General features: G+C 42.4%; 3 protein-coding genes across 4 annotated transcripts; 1 reads left to right on the top strand and 2 right to left on the bottom strand.

Annotated features, from left to right (window-relative positions):
* Nucleotides 1-56: 56 nt before the first annotated feature.
* LOC129726684 (histone H4 transcription factor) lies at nucleotides 57-16,779 on the bottom strand. 2 transcript variants are annotated; one of them, XM_055683664.1, is made up of 6 exons: nucleotides 16,162-16,778; nucleotides 15,934-16,105; nucleotides 3,641-4,123; nucleotides 3,386-3,584; nucleotides 1,032-1,149; nucleotides 57-848 (listed from the first exon to the last, which is right to left on the bottom strand). In XM_055683664.1, the coding sequence occupies exons 1-6, from the start codon at nucleotides 16,603-16,605 to the stop codon at nucleotides 183-185; spliced, it is 2,082 nt and encodes a 693-aa protein (XP_055539639.1). In that variant the 5' UTR covers nucleotides 16,606-16,778; the 3' UTR covers nucleotides 57-182. The 2 variants fall into 2 exon arrangements, with proteins under 2 accessions (XP_055539639.1, XP_055539638.1); XM_055683663.1 differs by lacking the exons at nucleotides 57-848; nucleotides 1,032-1,149 and adding exons at nucleotides 1,156-3,013; nucleotides 3,077-3,194 and having other exon boundaries at nucleotides 16,162-16,779.
* Nucleotides 16,780-17,009: 230 nt separating this feature from the next.
* Nucleotides 17,010-18,430, top strand: LOC129726692 (zinc finger protein 852-like). Its single transcript, XM_055683676.1, has 3 exons — nucleotides 17,010-17,304; nucleotides 17,404-18,062; nucleotides 18,121-18,430. Exons 1-3 carry the CDS (start codon nucleotides 17,155-17,157, stop codon nucleotides 18,386-18,388), a joined length of 1,077 nt encoding a protein of 358 aa, XP_055539651.1. The 5' UTR covers nucleotides 17,010-17,154; the 3' UTR covers nucleotides 18,389-18,430.
* A 618-nt stretch (nucleotides 18,431-19,048) lies between these two features.
* Nucleotides 19,049-21,919, bottom strand: LOC129726693 (uncharacterized). Its single transcript, XM_055683677.1, has 5 exons — nucleotides 21,528-21,919; nucleotides 20,808-21,466; nucleotides 20,274-20,745; nucleotides 20,048-20,212; nucleotides 19,049-19,978 (listed from the first exon to the last, which is right to left on the bottom strand). Exons 2-5 carry the CDS (start codon nucleotides 20,917-20,919, stop codon nucleotides 19,669-19,671), a joined length of 1,059 nt encoding a protein of 352 aa, XP_055539652.1. The 5' UTR covers nucleotides 20,920-21,466; nucleotides 21,528-21,919; the 3' UTR covers nucleotides 19,049-19,668.
* Between the last annotated feature and the right edge of the window lie 606 nt (nucleotides 21,920-22,525).

The raw sequence follows: 22,525 nt of genomic DNA, 5'->3' as shown, positions 1-22,525 counted from the left end.
AAGAAATTTTCCTAATAGTAGAGAAGTCATCTATTAATTAATTAATTAATCTCATCTATTATATTCAAACGACTTTATTTTACAACACCTTAATTCGCATAGTCCCACCGAATGTCATGATGAATACATTATTTCAACCATTAACCTTCAAGCTTACATATTAAAAGTAATAGCGTCGACGCTCATAGTTCACTAGAAAGAATACCATCCGGCGTGAGTTCTGTAGTTTGCACAGTTTCGCTGCGTATTACACTGCCAGCTGAATCGGTTTCTTGGAAGGAAATCACTACCGTCTTTTCTTCCTTTATATAGCGTTTCATCACAGTAAAATCGTCCACATTTTTTGCTCCAGTGACCGTTTCCGCAGACGAGGATGGACAAGGTTCGATTTTCGTTAGAACTGGTAAAGCAGACTGAGCATCAGCCACAGATGTTCTCGATGCTGATCGATTTGGCTTACTAGGCGCAGGTGCAATATCGCGCACCTTCAGTTCAATCGAAATCGCTGTTCTACCTACTGCTTCCATTTTTCCGATGTCAAAACTTGTATTTTTGTCAATGCCCGGTTCTAATTTAACTTTTTTAGTGCTATACACCGAGCGGTTGCTTTGGGATGCTTCACCGTTGTCGTCCGTAGCACCGCTCAATTTACTGTTCACCACTGTAGACAGGCGGAAGATTCCGTCCCGATCGGCTCGGTACGTGAATCGATTGTAACCGGGAGGCCTCTTGTAGTGATGAGTTTTGACCAAATGCTTCGATAGGTACGCTCCCGACTTGTACTGGCTGGGGCATTGGTGACATGCATAGGTTACCGCTCCTATACCGTAGTGTACCGAATCGACGTGCTGTGGGCAGGTTTGAAAAAGGTTACTACTGTTATGTAGGTTATCAATGCACAATTTTAACCGAAAGGATTTGAAGCTCGGGACTACTGATCATTGAAGTTCTTACGAAGCACTTCAGTTCTTTCCCAAACCCAATTGGAACGTCGCTAGTTTAAAGTCGAAAGGATGCATCACAGTACCTACCTTTTTCAGAGATTTCTGACATTTGTACGCTGCCTCGCAACCAAACTCCTCACAGCGAAACATTCGTCTGTCGTCGTGTGTCAATACATGCTCATCGAGATCCGATCTGGTTACGCATCTAAAATGAAAGCGCGTGGAATCGACTAATTACTATGATATACAGCAATCATTATGATCAGGGATGCCGAGGGATGTATTGTTAATGGTAGGTGGTGCTAGAATTCCTGTGAATGTTGAATTCAACTCCCGGATAAAGTAAAATCATCATTTATCACGTGTCACGATGAAAAAGAGCTGACAAGCTGTGCTGAGTTCAACACCTATTTTAAAAAATATGTCGGCGTCTCTGTCTGTACTCTAAAACCAACTACTTCCATTTGTCTAAAGCACTGACCATATATAGAAAGCTTCCAGCTGACGATTAGATCTATACTTGGTTATAGTAAAACAAATAATTCAGTTACGCAGGCATAATATAAAAGTTATTTAGCCCGTTTTTGTTTATTAATGATTTTAATTTTGTCAAAGGAATTCAATCAATTTAAAACATTGCGGTGTTTCAACTGCAATTCACGATGACTAACAAAATTAAACTTATGTATGTTATCTTAGGTAATTTACCAGCGGAATCGTCTTGTTGGGAAAAGTAAACAACAGTTTCCTAATAATTACAAAAGGGATAAATGAATTGGCTTAGAACTAAATCGTTTCCAATTTGAATACAAAATAAAAATCAAAAACAATTGCAAATCACTTCAATTTTCCGCCTCACGAATGGGTTTGAAATCTAAATCAACATCCTCGTTACAGCTGTACTGGACAGCATCGATAGTCGTGTTCTGCAGTACGTTGCCCGCTTCGTCCGTTTCGTCTATAGAAATTACAACGGAGCAGTCCGGTTTCAGGTATTGCTTAACCAACTCGATACTGTTCAGCTCCACAATTTCCTCTTTCACGAGCTCTTTACAGTCGATCGCCTCGTCGGGCTGGACTTGCACTGGCTCGTCCGTATTGTCGTCGTTTTCCCGTGATTTGTCAGTTCTGCTCATAGTTATGGTAAATTCGCCCACAGTTTCCGTTACGAGGTCTTCTTCACTATTCTGCGTAGTATCCTCGCTGTTTTGAGGTTCAGCTTCGCAATCCTCATTGCGTACTGTGACCGGATCGTTCGAGAAAGGCTCGGGCGAAGGAACATCGTACAGCTCTGATACATCGGTCATACTTTGTTGCTTGCGTGGAGAAGATTGTTGTTTGGTTCTATTTGGTTGCTCTTTAGGAAAAGATACCGGATTGTTTTTAACACTTTCTTTTTCTAGGGATTTTTCAAAGTTGTCTGTCGTTGCTATAATATCTTGTGCTTCGGCTGATTTACTTGCGTCTTTTTGAACAGTTGCCACAGTTGGCACTTGTTCGATAACATCCGGTATGATCAGTTCGGCATCATCAACGGAAGTGCTCAAAGGGGATCTGATCTTAACTAACTTGTTTAGCTTTGTTGTATTTGAGATACCAGCAATCATCCTCGATAATTTCTTTTTTCTTATTCTCTTGGTATTTCGAGATTTATCTGAGCGTCGAGGTTTTTTTGGTTCTTTTTCAAACACTTCTCCAGCCTTCATTCGAATAGCGATCTTATCGCCTGCGATGGGACGGCACGATTCGATTGAGTAGCTTGTCCATGTAGTGTCAGACTCAATTGTAGTTGAAAGCAACGATTGATTGACATCGGAAACAGTTTGGTCAGCTGGATCAGCGTCCGCATTCCTATCAGATCTCAACTCGGCGTCTAGATAAGTAGTCAAACGATATTTTTCATCGCGCACATCCAAACGGTACTGAAATCTAACGTAGCCCGGTTCCCTGTCCAATTTGTGATTGACCATAAAGTGCCGTGACAAGCCAGTTCCACTTTTGTACTCTTTAGGGCACAAGTGGCACGCGTAGATGTCCGGTGGTAAACCCATATGCTGCATGGACATGTGCTGCAAAAGAATTGGTCGATAGTTTTCAGTTGATCGTTTAACACAAAGAAAATAGCTTCATACTTTTCGTAGCGATATTTCGGATTTGTATGCCGCAGTGCAACCAGCTTCTTTACACCGTTTCAAATGGTCGGTTTCGTGAATGCTGGCGTGAATTCGTAAGTCACGAGCGGTTACTGCCCTGTAAGTGAACCGAAGAAGCATGGGTTAGGGCAAACATTTCGGATTTGTTATTGCTGTAATTGTTGGTTTTCTTTCAAACAGTTGTTCAACCTAAATAGTCAAAATCAAGATTCGAATTCAATCAGTGCAATGGAAAGTAGTGGCAAAGCTAACAAAATCTAACCAATGGTTTTGAGAGGTTTTACTCACCGATGACTGCACACGAGACATTTGAATGGCTTCTCTTCGACATGCCGGTACCGTATGTGATAAGCGAGTGCCTTTCTGGATGGCCACATCATCGGACAAAGAGAACAGGCAAACTTCTTGTTGTGAATGTTTTTGTGATCAACCATCAGCTGTTTAGTCGCGAACAGTTTATTACATTGTGAGCATGGATATTCACGATCTATGATAAAAAAGATGTAAAACTGTGATTTACAGGCTTTTGAAAACAATACTCACTATGATATTCCACTTGTCGTTTACAGTGATCGATGTACTTTAGCCGAGAGACAAACATCGCCCCGCACGTGTAACAACCTATAGTCCGCTCAGTCGAGTGCCGTCGAATGTGTTCCAAGCCAATACTGGCGCGCTTGTACGTTTGTTTACAGAATGCCCATTGGCACTGCACCGGTTCCTTACGCGAGCGCTTGTCCACCGGAAACTGATCTTGCACGTGGTTGTTAGTATGGTTGAAAAAAAGCTGCGCCTTGTTGTAGTACTCTTCACAATCCTCCCACTCACACTGGAAGGTGATGCGGTACATGTCGATGCAGTTCCGTCGGCGACTGTCGCTGTTGCATTTGGGAATTTGGATAATGTTGCTCAAACTGGCACCGTGCGTTTTCATGCGGTTGTGGTACGCATGAAAGTGCAGGTGGCTCTCCAGATCACTGGAAGTGCCCGCCTTGAAGTCGCATAAATCCCATAGGCAGGGTATACCTGGAAAAGCGAAGCAAGATAGAAAACAATAAGTAAAACTTTTTCTCATAAAAAAAAAGTTTTCGTTGAACGTCTCAGTGGAATGTGAGAGTACAGAAAACAGAAGAAACCCGCCGGACTTGGTGAGAGCACCATCACATTATTCCCTAATAATTTTAGTTAGTACAACACCGATGATGCTGCACGTAGTGAACGTCCAATGAACAAAAGTTACGAAATAATTTCAAATGATCGCAAAGTGAAGTTAGAATGAGATAGCTGACACTCTTAGAATATAAAAAAAATGTGATAGGCATATTTGGGCACACAAAAGTTCTGGGTAATGTCCATGCTACAACTTGGTTCTGGGGTGAGTTCTGCTCAATCGTAATGCAAAATAACTGCCATAATGCGACGAATTATCAGTGAGTTCAGGTATACGAGGTCATCGACTACCTCGATTTTATCACCAGTATTCTGAACTGGGGTATTGGCGCAATTTTCTTGTGTACTTCGTTTCGATGACTAGTCTAGTCTGTTTGGCTTCGACTTACAGTTCGATGAATTTACCCACCATCTTCATGAAGGCTAGGTTAGTAAACGGCTACACCCAGAATGGCACTCCTATCAGCAGGATGTAGGTATCGCAACCCTGGTAAGGCAGCATACCGAAACCTCTCCTAACCACGAACAACGAAATAAGAAATACGGCACGAAACAATCGGCAAAGACCTAGGCTACAAACACGGAAAGAGAAAATGGTGAACAATTGGAATTGGAAATTGTATACTTGGAAAGTCCGATCTCTCAATTCACTGGCGCGATTCAGCAGGTTCGGTGGCCAAACTTCGGAGAAAGGGAATTCCGTGCAGTAGACCCTATTGCACGCACTTCTTTCAAGTACCAAAGCTACTGCAGTGGCGGCAAAGCAGCGATACGGGGTGTCGGTTCAGTAATGTTGAGAAATCAGAAAACAAGTGTCATCCGGTGAAGGCTCGTAGATGACCGTATATGCCTAAGGCTGATAAACTTTGCTGCGGCTCCTATTTTCAACGATTGAATATTCACACCTGAAAGCATCCAAATGGAGGAGCTCCCAGATCGATCGCGTACTGATCGACGGTCGGCATTTTTCGGATGTGATAGATGTTAGGTCTTTCCGGGGACCACGTGGGGGGTTGTCGAACGTGAAATCTCGCACAGAGACGACGATGCGTTTCAACATACAGCGGTTGAAAGCTGATAGCGTGGCAGAAGAATACACCAAGATATGAATGGGCTGTGGAGTAGTAGTCACAATGGAAGACAGCGTAACTGCTAGTTTGATGCTGAGTGCCAGAGAGCGACGGACGAGATGAATTGTCGTGCGGCTCCTGGGCATGCTCACTGCGGCTACACGCCAGAACAGAGAAATATACAGGGAGTCAAGAGCTGCCGAAAACAGAGCCCACCGTCGGATGAAGCGCGAGTACGAGGAGCAGGAATTTTCTAATGTGTAATAACAAGGACAGCAACCTGCTTATGGGTGAACCGACAGTTGCAGCTGTTAGAAAATACACCATATGCCGTCACGTCATCATTCATGCCCCTCGTATTGCGTGGCTCACTCCGGTCTACCTTGACAGAAAACCAACACTGTCTGTTCCAAAATTGGCTGATGCAATTCCTTAACACATTTTGTCATTCTTCTTTACATGTGCAATTAAACTAAATCGAACTAACACGTTGCTCACGATAAATTGCGTTTTTATTTGTTATACAATGTCCGATTTGCCCAAAAGGTTTTGGGTCCAGCGTCGCGAATGTGCATAGATCGCGGATTATGAAGAAATCCGTTCGGAAATCGGATTGAGTACTATTTATCGGACAAAAACATTTCGAACTGTGAACTGGACATATTTTGATTTGCCGAAACTAAACCAGGTTGGCGACTCAATTTCCAAAAATAAATTCCCTGATATTCCCTGATTTTCCCTGATGTTTCAATTCTTTCCTTGACTGTTCAAATTCATTTTAAACTGATTCAAGTTACGACTATCATAGGTTTTTCCACCTAAATCTCAAAAGTCAAAACTAGAAAGGATCAGACTTAAACTGGTTCCTGCCAAAAATTCCCACCAGTAATTGAAACAGTTTAGCTTCTTTTGCTGACTTGAATCTTGAACAAAAATATTTTTTGTTGGGAAACACGTAAAATTGAAAATGAAAATTACACTGGTCGACAAAAGTGAAAAAAAGTTGTTCTTAACCCTCTAGTGCCCAAATTCATTTTCAGACGGACTTCGAAAAAATCACTTTGAGACTTTATAAACAATTTGAAAGTATTGATTGAAGTTTTTTAGAGGTTTAACTGAAGACCGGCTGAAGGCGGCACTGGGCACTAGAGGGTTAAGCTCAAATACTATAGCTTTTTAACCTGTTCATTTTAATGCCCCTGGTAAATGCAGAAGTGCGTCAAAAGACCGCAGAGTAATTGTTCGCCGTGTTCGTTGTTTTTCCGTTTACTTACGGAAAAATTTTATTGAAGTCTCTGAAGACTTGAGGCATTTCCGAAACGTCTAGGGGCACCAAAAGTCACAGGAACAGTGTTATCGATTAACTACTTTGAGACACACCTGCTTTGACAAGAAATTCAATCAGATCTGGAATTCTGGCTGGATCAGTTAAATAATTATTTTAAATTCTTGACTGTAAAAAGTAGAAAATTAGAATAACAATTTCGTAATCAAACCTTTATGCTAAACTCTATCGAATGCTTTTTCTATGTATAGAAGAGCAGCTCCACTTGAATAACCTCCAGATTAATTAGCTCGTATCATCATAAAATGATTGCAACTTTAAACCTCAGCTGGTTTTTATCCGGCTTTAAAATTTGGGTCTTTTTAGCATTTTTCAATAATTTGGCGAAATATTCATTCTGAAACAATTTCTTAGAATTCCTCAAGAACTCCATTTAAAATGTTCAAAATCCCACTGGCTAGGTGCTTATATACTCTTGAAAATTTTAATGATAGATTCAATCTCATTAAAGTTAGTTTCAATTAATTCTGCTGGTAAAAATTCCGGGGTATAAATTTGATAACATTAACTCGCTACTTACTCACTATATTTCGAGTTATGAACACACTAAAACCGTTATGAGCCCTGTAAAAGGTATCATCAGTGCTACAATGCTCTAATCTATTCCCGCGGAAATTTAACTAAAATTTGAACTTTATTTGCTGTTCAGCAAACACACTTGAAATTTTTAACGATGGAACTATTTAAAATGGTTGGAGAACAAATCGACCTTTAATTTACAATAGAGTTTATGCAAATTGTGCATGTTGCTGAGTAAGAAGAGTTTGAAGGTCGTTTATCGAGGAAAACCCTGTCAATCCGCGGTGATGGGGTTAAATAAAACCTATGCTAAAATGGATGCGTTCTTCTAGAACATTACTTTCCAGGAAAATTCTTCTACCTGTAACGCATTAATATTGAGTGTTGTTGTAGGGTTACTGGTGACCGTCCACATGAAATGCATTGAAATAAATCCAATTCAGAACTAACTTCGTAAAAAATACCAAGCCTTTAAAATTTTCCCTGATGACTTTTCAAATTCCCTGATATTCCCTAATTTCAATGATCGAAAAATTAAATCCCTGCTTTCCCTGATCGAAAAATTAAATCCCTGATTCTCCCGGTTTTTCCCGGTAGTCGCCACCATGTAAACCTAGCACCATGGCATCGAACGCGAGTTTGAGCGTAGAAAAATTAAATGATTTTAACTACGAGCTCTGGAAGTTTCGTATGGAGCTAGTGCTGTTCAAAGAGGGAGTCAAAAATGTCGTCGACGAAGAGAAGCCGGCAGCGCCGAATTCGTCCTGGACCTACAAAGACGGGAAGGCTCGGGCTTTGATCGGCCTCACGATCAAAGATGGCCAGACGTGCCACGTACTACACTGCACCACGGCTCGCGGGATGTGGACTTCACTGAAAAACTACCATGCACGGTCATCGCATGCCACAAAAATTCAAGTTTTGCGGAAGCTTCTCCCGATGCACTTGCCGGAGAATGAGAATATGGCCGATCATTTGGGAAATATCACGCAACTGTCCAATCGGCTGTCGAATATGGGTGATGCGCTGAAGGACTCCTGGCTGGTAGCCATTATTTTGTCGAGCCTTAACGATTACTACGACGGGTTGATCACGGCGTTGGATAGCCGCTCCGAGATTGAGTTAACACTGGAGTTTGTGAAGGGCAAGTTGCTTGATGAATGGCGGAAGCGGTGCGAGAAGTCCGGTGGCAAAAGCAGTGTTAGCGGAAGTGGAGAAAAAGTACTGAAAACGGAAGTTCGACAAAAGAAGAAAAAGAAGAAAAAAAAGTGTGTCACTTTTGTGGTAAAAAAGGACATTTCCGCCGGGACTGTCTAAAGCTGGAATACGACAAGAAGAAGGAAAAGGAGCGTGATAAACATCAGAAAGGTAACATAGTGGTTGGAGAAAAAGAATTTGATGAGGTGTACTGGTCTGCTGGCTGGTCGTTCCGGCGACGTTGTGTGGTGTCTAGACTCGGGAGCTACATCGCATATGACCAGTGACGCATCGCTTCTGGAAAATGTGACGGAAATAAATTCGACGATTGGCCTTGCTGATGGCATACAGATCGCAGCGATAGGTGTTGGTTCGAGCACATTTCGATCGCTGGATGGAAATGGTAAGGAGGTGCATGTGACCGTCAAACAGGTGTATCATGTTCCAGCGTTAGCCGGAAATCTTCTGTCGGTTAGCCGTTTAACCGACGAGGTATGTTCTGTCTTGTTCAATAGAACTAACTGCAAAATCCAGAAAAATGGGCAGGTTTTGCTTCAGGCTGAAAGAAGTGGAAACTTGTACCGGCTGAAATTTTTTGTTCAGAAGGTGTTTACGGCGACGGCAGGCCACAATCTGAATTGCATTCATGTGTGGCATCGTCGTCTTGGCCATCGAGATAAGCAAGCAGTAGAGAAAATCGTCCGAGAGGGTCTGGGAACCGGTCTGAACTTGCAGGAATGTGACGTGGAATCCGATTGCGGAGTGTGCTATGAGTCGCGCACCGTTTCCAAACAAATCTGTGTCCACATCCGGCGCCATTGGAGATCTCGTCCATACCGATTTATGTGGGCCTTTGGAAGTAGCAACTCCCAGCGGAAACCGTTATTTGATGAAGATGGTTGACGATTACAGCAGGTATTGCGTTCTGTATCTGTTAACCAACAAGTCTGAGGCTGCTGACAAAATCGTCGAGTATTCGAAGATGATGCCGAACCAGTTTGGAGAATTGCCAGAAGTAATCCGCTTGGATGGAGGCGGAGAGTATTCCGGCAATGACTTGAAGAAATATTTGACGACGAATAGAATTCGACTGGAGCAGACAGCTCCGTATAGTCCGCAACAAAACGGGACAGCTGAGCGGAAGAATCGCAGTTTGCAAGAGATAATGCGATGTCTTCTGACGGAAGCTGGTCTCTGCAAAGAATACCGGGGCGAAGCAGTGTCAACTGCCAATTTCCTGCAAAACTTGCTACCGACTGCTGCGATTGAAGCTACGCCGTACGAACGCTGGTGAAGGAAGAAACCAAATCATTCTTTCATGCGTGTGCTCGGCACTAAGCGTATGTTCACGTACCGGACGAGAAAAGGCGGAAATTGGATCCGAAAGCGAAAAAGATGGTGTTCGTCGGGTACGCCGACAAAAGGCTTGATTCCTCCCGCAAAAAGTAACGCTATTTTGAAGCTACCTGCCTTCGATGAGAATGACGGAACGAACCGGATATCGAGGAACCGGAAGAAGCTGAGGATCCAGGAGATAACTCCGATGATAGCAATAAATTCCACAGTTCTGCCGAGACCGAGTCCGATTTCGAAGGATTCAAACCGGAAGAAATTTTTCGTCGATCAACAAGGGGATTCCCCCTCGTCGTCTTATTGATGAGACTTTCTATGTTCAGACTACGATGAGCCGCAAAGCTTGGAAGCGGCATTATCTGGCCCGGACAAAGAGGAATGGAGAGCTGCGATGGAGGAGGAGTTTGATTCCCATGATCGGAATGGCACGTGGAAGCTCACAGAACTTTCACTTGGTCGCAAGGCAGTCGGCTGTAGGTGTATCTATAAAATCAAAAGGGGTCTGGCCAATGAGATCGTCAAATATAAAGCTCGTCTAGCGGCCCAGGGCTATACACAGAAGTATGGGCAGGATTTCGAGGAAACATTCGCACCTGTGATCCAGAAAACCACCCTGCGAGCTTTGCTAGCAGTAGCATCCCAAGGTAATTTGGTGCTTCGACAGCTGGACGTCAAAACCGCATACCTTTACGGAAACCTGGCAGAATAACTGTACATGAAACAACCGCCTGGTTTCATCGAGAAGGGTCAAGAACGGCTAGTGTGTCGACGAAGTTGGAGGCCATATGCCGTCATCATTCATGCCTCTCGTATTGCGTGGCTTACTCCGGTCTACCTTGACAGAAAACCAACACTGTCTATTCCAAAATTTGCTGATGCAATCTCTTAACACATTTTGTCATTCTTCATTAGATGTGCAATTAAACTAAATCGAACTAACACGTTGCTCACGATAAATCGCGTTTTTATTTGTTGTACAATGTCCGATTTGCCCAACAGCAGCAAGGAGGAGAAGCACGTTTATTACGTTGCTCAACTCCACATACAAAGTGCTCTTCCGTATCCTGTTCTTGAGACCGTTAACGGAATTTTCAGTCGGTGAATACCAGGCTGATTTTCGACAGGGGCGTTCCACGACGGATCCAATTCTTACCCTGCGACAGATCCTCGATAAGTTCCGAGTATAGCTTGAAGCCGAACGGATTGGACTGGTCATCAATGCATCGAAGACGAAGTACATGAAAGGAAGGGGTTCACGAGAGGACAGTGCTAACCTCCCACCTCGAGTTCAAATTGGTGGTGATGAAATCGATGGTGATGAGTTCGTGTATCTGGGCTCACTGGTAACTGCCGACAACGATACCAGCAGAGAAATTCAACGGCGCATTAAGGCAGGAAATCGTGCATACTTTGGTCTCCGGAGGACGCTCCGATCAAGTAGAATTCGTCGCCGCACCAAGTTAACCATCTACAAGACGCTGATCAGACTGGTAGTCCTCTACGGGCATGAGACATGGACTATGCTTGTGGTGGATCAACGCGCCCTTGCGTTCTTCGAGCGGAAGGTGTTGCGTACCATCTTCGGTGGACTGAAGATGGAAAACGGAGTGTGGAGAAGGCGAATGAACCACGAACTGCTGGAGCTGCTTGGGGAACCATCTATCGTTCACACCGCTAATATAGGCAGGTTGCGGTGGGCTGGGCATTAGGGTGGGACAAAAAATAAATGTTAGCTCCCATGCACTTTTCGTGTTCCTTAGGGGTCCCATAACAACTGTGTAACTTTTCAAATCGATCGGTGAAACGCCCGATTTGCGCCCGATTTTCAAAGTTTCCATACGATTTTATATGGGAAAATCCACTTTTTCAAAACTTGTTCCCTAGAAATTCCCAGTTGGCTCCTAAAAATATATCGACACATGATATCTGTAGTAAATTTTCCTGGGAAAAACTCTTCTGAAGACCGTAAGGCGCTACAACGCTTGTAGAAACAGCTATTCACCCCAAACTGATTGAATGCCTGACGGACGGCTCACAATTGACTTGCTTAAGTATGAGAAATAATTTCGCGTGGAATTAATTTTCAAAGTGTGATTTTTGCTCAGAGTATCTTCGGGGAAGACTCCAAGATAAATTTAAGTGATATTATTCCTCATCACATGGTTGAATTTGCAACAGCAGCATGCAGCAGCAGTATTGCTAGTAAAATTCAATGGTGAGCCGTTCGTCAGATATTCGATCAGTCTGGGGTGAATATCTTTTTTCACAAGCAAGGTAGCGCCGGGCGGTCTTCAGAAAAGTTTTTCCCAGAAAAATTTCCTACAAATATCATGTGTCGATATATTTTTAGGAGCCAACTGGGAATTTCTAGAGAACAAGTTTTGAAAAAGTGGATTTTCCAATGTAAAATCGTATGGAAACTTTAAAAATCGGGCGCAAATCGAGCGTTTCACCGATCGATCTGAAAAGTTACACAGTTGTTATAGGACCCATACGGAACACGAAAAGTGCATGGGAGCGAAAAAATAACACCATCGCTTTTTTCCCATATAACCGTGTCCCAGTCTACTGGGCATGTTGTAAGGATGTCAGACGACAACCCGGTAAAGATGGTTCTTGAAACCAATCCGTCAGGGACGAGACGGAGAGGTGCACAGCGGGCAAGGTGGATCGATCAGGTGGAAGACGACCTGCGGACCCTACGCAGACTGCAGAGCTGGCGAACTGCAGCCATGGACCGAGTGGAATGGAGACGACTCTTACGTACAGCAAAGGCCACACCACGGCTTGGGACTGTTGGTTAGAGGTGCCATGTGAATCGATTTTTATCGTTATGAAACACGACTTTTCGAAGTCCGATTGAGCTGTAATTTATCATAGGGACTCCTTTCGAGAAGACAAAACCTTTGAGTCCTCCCGTTAAACGAATTTTATAAATCAAATCCATTGGGATCCTTAATCAGCCATTGTCACAAACCCGCACTATTTGAAGTGGTTGAAGAATTCGTTTTGGTACGCTTGTGACATATGACGATATGAGGACGCTGATCCTCCCGGTTGCCCTTCACGGGCATGAAGCATAAACGCTGCAGGATGCTGATTAACGAGTACTCGAAGTTTTTGTGTATATATCTGAGGTATCTATGGTGAATTGGAAGATGGAGTGTGGCGCAGACGCATGAATCACGAGTTGTGCCAGGTAAACAAACATGCTGATATAGTGAAGGTAACTCAGCGGGGCAGGCTTTTTTAAGCTGGATATCTAACCAGAATGCCTGACGAGAGAGCCGCCAAAACTATTTTCAGCTTAGAACCAGGAAGAACTCATCGACTGCATGGTAGGCCTCGCACTCGGTAGATGTACACGGTGGAAGAAGGTTCACAATCTGCTGGTGTACGAGGTGACTGGAGAACCGCTGACCAACATAAAAGAAGCTGACATCTCTAATCTGTACGGCCTTAGACAGGTAAACGGTCCGTCGGCCAACAAAGTAAGTCAGTTCATAAAAGCTCGAGCGACCTTCCCGTAACTATCTTCGAGTTTCGAAGGGGCTCGAGGGTGTCCCTATTAAGGGAACAACACACGCTATAATATTCAGTTGAGTACCTTGTATGCAACGTTTCGTAGAGTAGTTGTCCGGTAATTGCGGCAACCCAGTTTAATCGGTATTCCTGTAGATAGGGCACACGATTTCTTCTATCAACTAATCCGGTACTTATTCTTCCTCCCAAATCTAACTCTAGTCAGTGCTCTTTACCGTGTTTCAATAGCACGGTAGGATTCTGGTTCGCCTCCTTGAGATCAAGGACTAATATATTTCGTCTTCTATCCGTGCATCCATATCGATTACCATTCCATTTCTACTCTCTACTCTACAGCATCATTCAGGTGCTCATTAAAGTACTGCCTACAATTTTCGGTAATGTCGCACACCTTAGTTACCGGCCTTTACGGAAACTGATTTCAGTAATCTTGTTAGCCAGTAGATTCTAGAATCCAGAGCCATTGTGCGAACGTTAATGACAAACGTCAGAGAAAAGTTTGCCGTTGATTAAAATCTGATCAATTTGATTCCCTGTGGGTGGTTTTAACGATATCTTTGCAGGGAAGTACTTCGGACTACCATAACACGGGAGACAACTTGCACATTATTGGCATAGGATGCCGAATTCAGAATACGCCACCACAAAACTCGGTTTGGGGTGCTCTTCTCGTCTTCCCTTACACCCGCTACTCTGGCATCCTCGTCGATAGCACACATCCAGCGCGTGCGAGGTTTGCCTCGTAGTCGTCGGCCTCTATCCGGTTCTCTGCTAAATATGATCTTTGCCGGTCGCTCATACACCATCCGTGCTACGTGGCCAGCCCATTGTAACCTGCCGTGTTTGACCAGCTTGACAATATCAGCGTTTTTTCAATACTTCGTACAGCTCGTGATTCATGCGCCTGCGCCACACCCTCATTTTCTAGTTTGCAACCGAGTATTCATCGCACGATTCTACGCTCAAAACCCCAAGCGCTCGTCGATCGGCCTCCTTCCACGTCCACGATTCATGTCCGTAGAGCGCCACCGGCAGGATCAGAGTTCTCTAGAGCGCATATTTCGTACGGATCTGTAGGCTACGGGACCTAAGCTGGCTACGCAATCCGTAATAAGCCTCATTTGCTCCGTTTCTCCACCTCGCGGCTTACCTCGTTGTCACATGTCACGAGAGTACCAAGATAAACAAATTCTCCACGCGATGCCAACACCCGCAGAACTACCATGCTCTCTGCCAGCAATCCATGAGCTTCGTTTTGGCAGTGTTTATGGTAAGTCCAATTCTCGCCGCTTCCTTTTTAAGAGCCGTAAAGGTTTCTTCAACAGCTCTACGGTTAACACCAATTATACCAATGTCGTCCGCGAAGCCTAGAAGCATGTGAGACTTCATGATGATGGTGCCGCTCCATGATCATATTTTGCCACAGCTCGTTGCATTTCACTGTATCGTACGCCGCCTTAAAGTCTATAAACAGATAATGTGTCTGGAAGTTATGTTTTCGAAATTTATCGAGGATCTGTCTCAAGGTGAACCAAGGTGAGGTCAAATACCGCATTGTTTTTTTTCAACAAAGGCTTCCTGCAACGGCCTCAGTCGCTGGAACAGGATACGGGAGAGAATTTTATAAGCGGAATTGAGAAGGGTTATGTTTCGATAATTACTACAGTCGAGTCTATGTCCCTTTTCGTAGATAGGGCATATGAGTCCTTCCAACCAGTCCGTGGATAGTTTTTCCTCAGACCATACTTTTAGGATAATCTGGTGAATTGCACTAGTACTCAGCCGCTCGCTCCTGATTTTAAAAAGTTCGCCCGGTAAGCCGTCCTTTCCAGCGGATTTGTGGTTCTTTCCTTTTTTGGGTTGGTAAACGGCTGGGCAGTGCGTACCAGCAGTACACCCGTGCTAGTTGGCATAAAATAGACCCTAGCGTGGTCCATAGTATAATACCCAGCATCTCCGGTGGGAAGATCGGTGGGAACTTGGTAGTATGATTGGCTGAACTATGAAATGCGGTGTCTCGCCACAGACACCCAAGACGGCAGCCCGGTCGCGAGACCAGGCAGCGCAGCCCTAGTAAGGCAGCATGCTGAAATAAACATGCAACGAACAATCCAGAGAATGAACAATGAGAATGTATCTATCTAAATTTTTGGTGTTTCGTTTGTTGGGCAGAAGAGTACTGGGGCTTCCATTATATAACTACAATATTGCAGAATAAAGTACTACTCTATCACTGGTTGCAATGATATTAAACAACTGCAAACATGTTCATGGCAGGTTGCATAACCACGTAACAATAGCGATTTCAGTGAGAACCCGATCCCTATAGGATATCCGTTAACGAAGTTTTGGCGTTCCCCTAAACAGCAAAAACAAATTTATCTTGCTATGAACTAAAAAAGTGCTTTCAATCCGGCTATTATACAGAACCGTACGGACCGGTTCTGATACTACTGCCTTTTTAGTGGATCAGAAATATTGTACAAAACTCATCGGTTTCCCCATATCCCCATTTCAAATTTCTACCTTCTATTAACGTTTAACTACCAATCAAGAATTGAAATCTACAACTTTGAGATAATGCACCAAGCCAGAACCGGGAAAACGAGCAGAATTTAAAATTTGTTATAAAAACTCACTTCTAGAGTCGCGTTGCTCCCGCAGATAATCCGCCAAGTGGCTTTCAACATGTGTCATGTACTCCATATCTTCGGTGGTTTCGAAGCCACACTTAAACCACTCGCACTCGTACATTACGGAGTTGAGAATCTCCTTTTCCGTATATGCCTTCAAACGGTGCCGCAGAGGAATCTGAAAGAAAAGAAACAACATCGAATGGCGAAAAGCCAAGTTTGTCTGGTGGTTACCTCTGATGCCGCCGTCAATTGGGAAGCTTCGTCCGTCATAGGATAACCATGCTCCTCCAGTGGATCGTCAGCCGGATTTTCAATAGTTTCCGATTCGCCGGATTCGGCTCTCGAATCGGAACGTTCCTTCTGTTGCTGCTGTTCAATCATCCACTGACGTACTCGCTTAGAACGAAGATTCTCATCATCGATCAGGTCCGTTTCGGGTTGTTCTTTGCTGTCCGGTTCGGTTTGCGATGGAACATCCTCCGGGGCGACCACTGCTAACTGTTGTTTATCATCGATGGTTGGGGAAAGCTTCTGGTCAGCGTCATCATTAGCACCGAACTCCTTCTCACTTGATGGCTCTTTCTCCAGTGGTGATGGATCGGGTTTTATTGGTTTTGGTGCAATTTTGACTGGTGCAATTTTAACTGGTGCCCGTAATTTTCTTTTTCGAGCCATCGCAAACCGCTTTGGGTTCGAACAAACACTGGACAAGCGGGTCCCAATCTATTCCGACCACGTACGAAAAAAGCAAGCGAATAATTCGAGAAACGCGATGAGCAAAAAAAATGACAAGATTTAACGGATTGGTAAAATAAGCGTAAACATCAAACATGGCTTGTCTTCGTTAACCTGCAATGTTATTGAAAAACAGGGATGTACTCGTTAGCTGTAATTTGGTAAGGATTTGATTTTGTTTAATTGAAATGAATAGTGTTTAAACACGGGGGATGCAATAATTACATGAGTTTAATTAAAAATATTTGATTTTTTTTTTAGTTTATAAATATTTGAGTTAAACTTGAACGAGAGGCGTTAAAACAAAAAATGTTCTACCATCTGTTCGGAAATTTCGGGAATTTTAAGCAAAAATGCATCTATTCACGCAACGATAATCGACTCACATCTCTACAATTCAATAAAGAAATTATTGAATGGTTGTTTACATCGTTTTAGATTTTTTGCCAATGATTGTTGTAAGATTATAGTGCCTATTCGCTCCCGAGAATGGAAATAACAACGAGTAATTACTTACACTGCTGTCGTGTCTGCTTGGACAATGAAAAAAGCGAATTGTTTTTGTGTATTTACGATACTCATCTGCAGGAGATTGGTGTGAATCTACAAACTGCTTTTCAGAAAACAACAGGAATCTCAGTAAGTTTTCATATTTACACTAAAATTCAATCCAATTTAATAGTTACTAGTATTATAAAAATGAAAATGTTATCTGGGCATTACTAAACTTCATTTCAGTGCTCCAAGGACGATCGTCTGCCATCTAAAATATGTCAAAGTTGCCAACTGAGACTGCAGGATGCCTATAATTTTATTCTGGATAGTTGCAGTAACAACGCGATTTTAGAAACATTAAAATTACAAGCTGCTGAACTAACTGCGAAGCCTGATATCGAGTCATGCAATATTGAACAAATTCCGGAGGTAGCTGATCATAGTGTGGTCATAATTGATAGCTATATCGAATCTAATGCATTATCTGCTCCGGAGATAGAATATTCAGTAACAAAACACACGCACGATACGGTGTCAGGAAACAGTGAGCCGGAACTTTCCGACGGAGAAAGAGAAAACGACGCTACCAATGCAGTTGATTTTATTTTGCAAAATTTTAAAAAAGCTCGAGTTTGCCCAAAAAGGCAAAAATCCGAAGCTCCACCCCGAAGGCACAACTGTGAGGTCTGTGGAAAACAGTTTCAACGGAAGTCCAACCTGGTTGATCACTTGCGGCTACACGCTAACGTGAAGCTGTTCTCATGCAACTATTGCGATGCAGCATTTGTGCAAGCGGGAAACCTGAAAAGTCACATCCGGAAGCACACGCTGGAGAAACCTTACGAGTGTGAACATTGTGGGAAAAGTTACAGCCAATCAAGTGCTCTTAAAACTCATGTCAGGTGATTCGGCGATAAATATTTTTTTCTGAGTTTTTTTTACAGAATTTTATCTTTCTAGATCACACACTAACACACGGAATTACATTTGCGATATATGCAAGAAAGGCTTTACCAATAGCTCCGACTTAGGCAAACATAAGATGACACATTCGGATTTACGGTTTTTGCAGTGTGTTCTATGTGATAACCGATATTTCACTCAGAAGATACATCTGAAGAAACACCTAAATTCGTATCATGCTTCAGAAGACTTCGACAATTTGCTGCGAAGAGGCACTTTAAAAGAAGGCGTACGTATAGGTGTATCGGCTGAGACATCGGAATAGTAAGAATAGTAAAATGATTTTTGATGCAGAATGCGTTGGAAACTTGTTGCAGTTGATTAGAAAAGGTTTTGAAGATTTCGATGGCCCCGATTGTAAGGAATGGCCCCGTAGGTGTTTCTCTAAATGTGTTAAGTTCCCTAAACGTTTAGAACCCCTATTCTAATCCATCGCCATAAGTTCAGTTTTGTTTAAGGAATATAGGGTAAAATGACCAATAGTGGACCCCCTAGTAGCACCAACGAATGTTTTATGTTATTTCTTTATATTAACAATACTGTTATGTGAAATATATCGACTGTTTATCATCTTCCTCTCAATTCAATTACCTCTGTATGGAAATTAGATCGTTTTCTGCATGAATTTTAGTTGTGAAAACGATATTCAAATGAACTGCGGTTGTCCTATAATGGACCCCCTTTTCCTATAATGAACCCCTGTCCACTAAACGTTTATTGGACCCGGGTCCATTAAAGGAAAAAGCAACTTTTATACTGACCGAATCAAAGAGAATGTTAATTTACGAGTACTTGCATAATACCTACTTGAAAGCACATGCGGTTTCCTTTTGTTTCGTCAATGTACTACATACTGCATTGCAGTGTAACAGCAAAGTGACGTAAGCACCACTACGACCAAGTTTCATTTCTAAACATTTTCATGTTCAGGGCATCGCTACACCTATTGGTGCCAAGAAACATGACTTCTAAGAGATATCTGTAAATAATAGATGTTGACTCCATCCACCACTCATCAATTTGCTTAAACATCAGCTTTTTTAGATGCATAAAAAGCTAAAAACAACATTGATTGGGGTACTTAAATTCCTCTTTTTGGATGAATCATTTTGCTTGAAGCCCATAGAGTGTCGTGTCAAGTTACCTATGACTCTGAGACCAATTTCTGGAATATAATAAAAAATCTCTTTAAAATATGACTCATTTCCATAAACTGAGAAAATGTTTAAAAAGTTGGAATTTGAATGTGATTTATTTTCGATTGCTGATTGTCAGAAAAGAAGATTACATTGATCATTGTATGTCACGGAGTATTTAAGCAGTGCCTGCAGTACATGTAGCTTGATTCTTATTAGTATCAATTTTCTGTAATCCATACTTGAAGCGTTCCAGCCGCTCAGTAGTCTCCCTGATCATTTCAATTTTTTTCTCTCTTGCTCGTTTTGTTCGTTGTTCATGTTTTTCCTCAGACTTACGAATTTTCTCTCTTTGAATTTTCCTTGTCCTCTTCTTTCTTCCGATGAAGCTCTAGGCGCTTTCGTGAAGTCAGAACTGGTGGGCTTTTTGCTTGTTAAACTTCTTGTTCGTCTTAGGCGTATCGGGTTCATTCAAGTAGCTTTTAATGGTCGTTTCAGGGTCACTGCAGTTGGACATCGACAATGGGTCGTTCTCTGGGGTATCTATTTCCTTTCGAGGGGTTTCCGGATCATCACAAGAAACAACCTCCAACATATCATCAAACGATGTAAAATTTCCCAAATCAACAGATGCATGACTTCGTGATTCTTTCGAATCGTTTAGGTTGACATCTTGCGAAGAGTGGCTTTCGACATCGGGAGAAGAATGCTCGATTGCACTGTAATGAATGGTATTACTGTAACAGATAGTTACTCAATGAAAATGAGATAATTAAAACAATACTCACTCTTCGCAATGTCCAATCAAGATGTCTTCTTTAGAGAATGAATCAAAAGAAAGAATCTGATCACAGTCGCCGTTAGCTTTTTCGTCAATCTGTCCAAGGTTTTCACGTTTCTCATTAAGTTCAATTGAGTAGCAGTCAATATCTACAGAAAAATCTTGGATCGCACTATAACATAAGTAATTAAAATTTGGATTTATAAAAAAATGTCACTTAAAGAATAACATACTTGTTTGAAAGTGAATCGTCATACAGCTGTTCACAGCGGAGATCTTCTTCATCATGACTCTGACCATGTTTGCTGGGTTTGTCGTGAAGCACTCGTTGATCGAGGGGTTGAGGGACTGCTTTATACAGTCGACACACTATTTTCTTTGATTCTCCAGTGAAAAAATCCAAATCAAGCTCACGGTATTGAGCAGCTTGCGCTGGACTCTGCTGATCTCTGCGGACTCTGGTGATCTGCTGAATGATTCCTTCGAGAAAATTTTGGGAAACAGCAATAGTTGCCTCAGACTCACGAGGACCTGTCGGTTCTGGATTTGCTTTGCCTGCTATACATTTTGAGTAGTCGACAGCGTTTTCGTCAAAAGGAAATAGCCCACATACTCTGAATCCATTCCTGAAAGTTTCTGATTTGAAAGAAACTTCGATTGTTCGTTGCAAAATTCCTCCAAATTCGTCCAATCGTATAACTCTGCCTAGATTTGGAATAATTTGAACAACATAAGTTAAGTGATATACTCAATATTAAAAGTATTACCTGGATTCACAGCCTGCCAAATTCGTACTTGCTTGGTCCATGCAGCCTTCAAGGAACGAAAAATAGCAACGTCAGCAGGTTGAATAATACACACACTCTTCAGCTGTTTCATATGCGGTATGGCTCTTATGCCCGTCAATAAAATAGATAACAGGGAGTTGTATTTTTTTTTCTCACCAAAAAAGGGTGAAATAACTACTTATGTAGGCCATAGAAGTCTCCTTCGTCATCCATCCACTTTCTGATTTTCCGACTCCCCAGTCAGCGGGAAAACTACGCGTAATGTTCATCGGAATTCGCTGATATGGTAGGATAACGCAAGGAGGAACAGCTATTCCTGCGGCGCCATACGAGTTCAAAACAGTTATGTTCTTCTTTGATCCGGTATCGGTAAGATAAGCATTTTTTCTCCTTTTTCGCTATAAGAACAGCCTTAGTCTCCGGGTCAAGGCAAAACCCGATCTCATCACCGTTAAAAACACGCCGTGCATCTTCCAGAATTCCACCGTACCCATCTTCTATCAGCATTTCACGAACAGACTGGAACCATTTTCTTATATTTGATTCAGTTACAGTGGCAGCAGATTTTGTTATCTTTTCAGGCTTTCGCACCGAAATTTCCGGATGTCGTTTCATAAATCCAACGCACCATTTGTATCCTGAAACATTTGAGTAATTAAAGTATTCATACTATTAAACAAATAAAACCATCTGTCTTACCGGCTTTCATTTGGATGTTTCCGTTACGAGGATTTTCTGCTAAGAATGTCCGAACTGTCAAAACTAAGCGCTCTTTGGTGATGGGGAAGCCCTTTCGTGCCATATGCAGAATCCACTGAGCTAGTGTCGATTCTTCTTTGGCCGTTAGTGCTGTTGGTGGTCCTTTTCGTGCTCTCCCGGACCATCTGACACTCTGCCGGAACTTGATTGTAGAGCGAGGAATGTTGAACCTTTTACATGCCATCTAAATTGGAACACGGTTTTGAATCGCTTGGAGGCACTGGGTAACGTCCAATTCGGTGTACTCCTTGGATGTTGACGCTTTTCCCATTTTCATACGTTTTCCGTGCCGAAACTTTCCAACGAACAACAAACACTATCGGCGCGCGCACAAAACTTAACTTTTTTGTTTACCTTTTCAGTGATCGAAAACTAGGGGTGTCCAAAATAGGAAAAAGTCTTGTTTCATTTACTTATGTTGGACACACCTATTATTTGGGGTAAATTCAGTATTTCTTCCGTGTTAGCATTTTATTTTTGAAAGTTCATTAATGTTTTATTATCTAATACAAAAAAAGTACCCAGACAAGTTAAGAAGTAAGAACAAAATTTTAAATGAATTGAGCGCGCTGGTTAAAGACCTACTCTTGTATCGTACATCAAATTGAGGCGCGTAGTATAAATTAACATTTTTACTAGCTATACATATTGAAACGCATATTATTGTGATACCAGAAATTTGCTGTAGAGATAGTAAGCATGTCAAATGGAATTCGTTTGTTATATTCGGGATTTTGAATGAATAATCGATAAAACATGTCGATAGGGTCACTATAGGAAAGGGGTCTACTAAAGGTTAATATACCCTAAAACGTTTTGCTGATGGCAATATTTAGCTGATTGCATATATCCAAATAGAGAAGTCTATATGAAGGTGCTAAAGGGTTAACAGAAAAGAGATGCGAGCATTTATGCTTGCCGTTATACGAAACGCAAAA

The sequence above is a fragment of the Wyeomyia smithii genome, chromosome 3, assembly GCF_029784165.1.
Source record: "Wyeomyia smithii strain HCP4-BCI-WySm-NY-G18 chromosome 3, ASM2978416v1, whole genome shotgun sequence".
NCBI lineage: Eukaryota > Metazoa > Arthropoda > Insecta > Diptera > Culicidae > Wyeomyia > Wyeomyia smithii.
The sequence above is the reverse complement of the archived record's forward strand: the minus strand, read 5'-3'. Positions and strand labels throughout refer to the sequence as shown.

Coding starts and splice junctions, on each gene's coding strand:
- LOC129726684 (XM_055683663.1), bottom strand. CDS start 16,605: ATGGCTCGAAAAAGAAAATTACGGGCACCAGTTAAAATTGCACCAGTC. Junction 3,195..3,385: donor TGTCTCGTGTGCAGTCATCG/GTGAGTAAAACC, acceptor GTTCACTTACAG/GGCAGTAACCGCTCGTGACT. Junction 3,014..3,076: donor CCGAAATATCGCTACGAAAA/GTATGAAGCTAT, acceptor ATTCTTTTGCAG/CACATGTCCATGCAGCATAT.
- LOC129726692 (XM_055683676.1), top strand. CDS start 17,155: ATGGAAATAACAACGAGTAATTACTTACACTGCTGTCGTGTCTGCTTG. Junction 17,305..17,403: donor AGAAAACAACAGGAATCTCA/GTAAGTTTTCAT, acceptor ACTTCATTTCAG/TGCTCCAAGGACGATCGTCT. Junction 18,063..18,120: donor GCTCTTAAAACTCATGTCAG/GTGATTCGGCGA, acceptor TTATCTTTCTAG/ATCACACACTAACACACGGA.
- LOC129726693 (XM_055683677.1), bottom strand. CDS start 20,919: ATGAAACAGCTGAAGAGTGTGTGTATTATTCAACCTGCTGACGTTGCT. Junction 20,746..20,807: donor TTGGCAGGCTGTGAATCCAG/GTAATACTTTTA, acceptor TTCCAAATCTAG/GCAGAGTTATACGATTGGAC. Junction 20,213..20,273: donor GACGATTCACTTTCAAACAA/GTATGTTATTCT, acceptor CTTATGTTATAG/TGCGATCCAAGATTTTTCTG.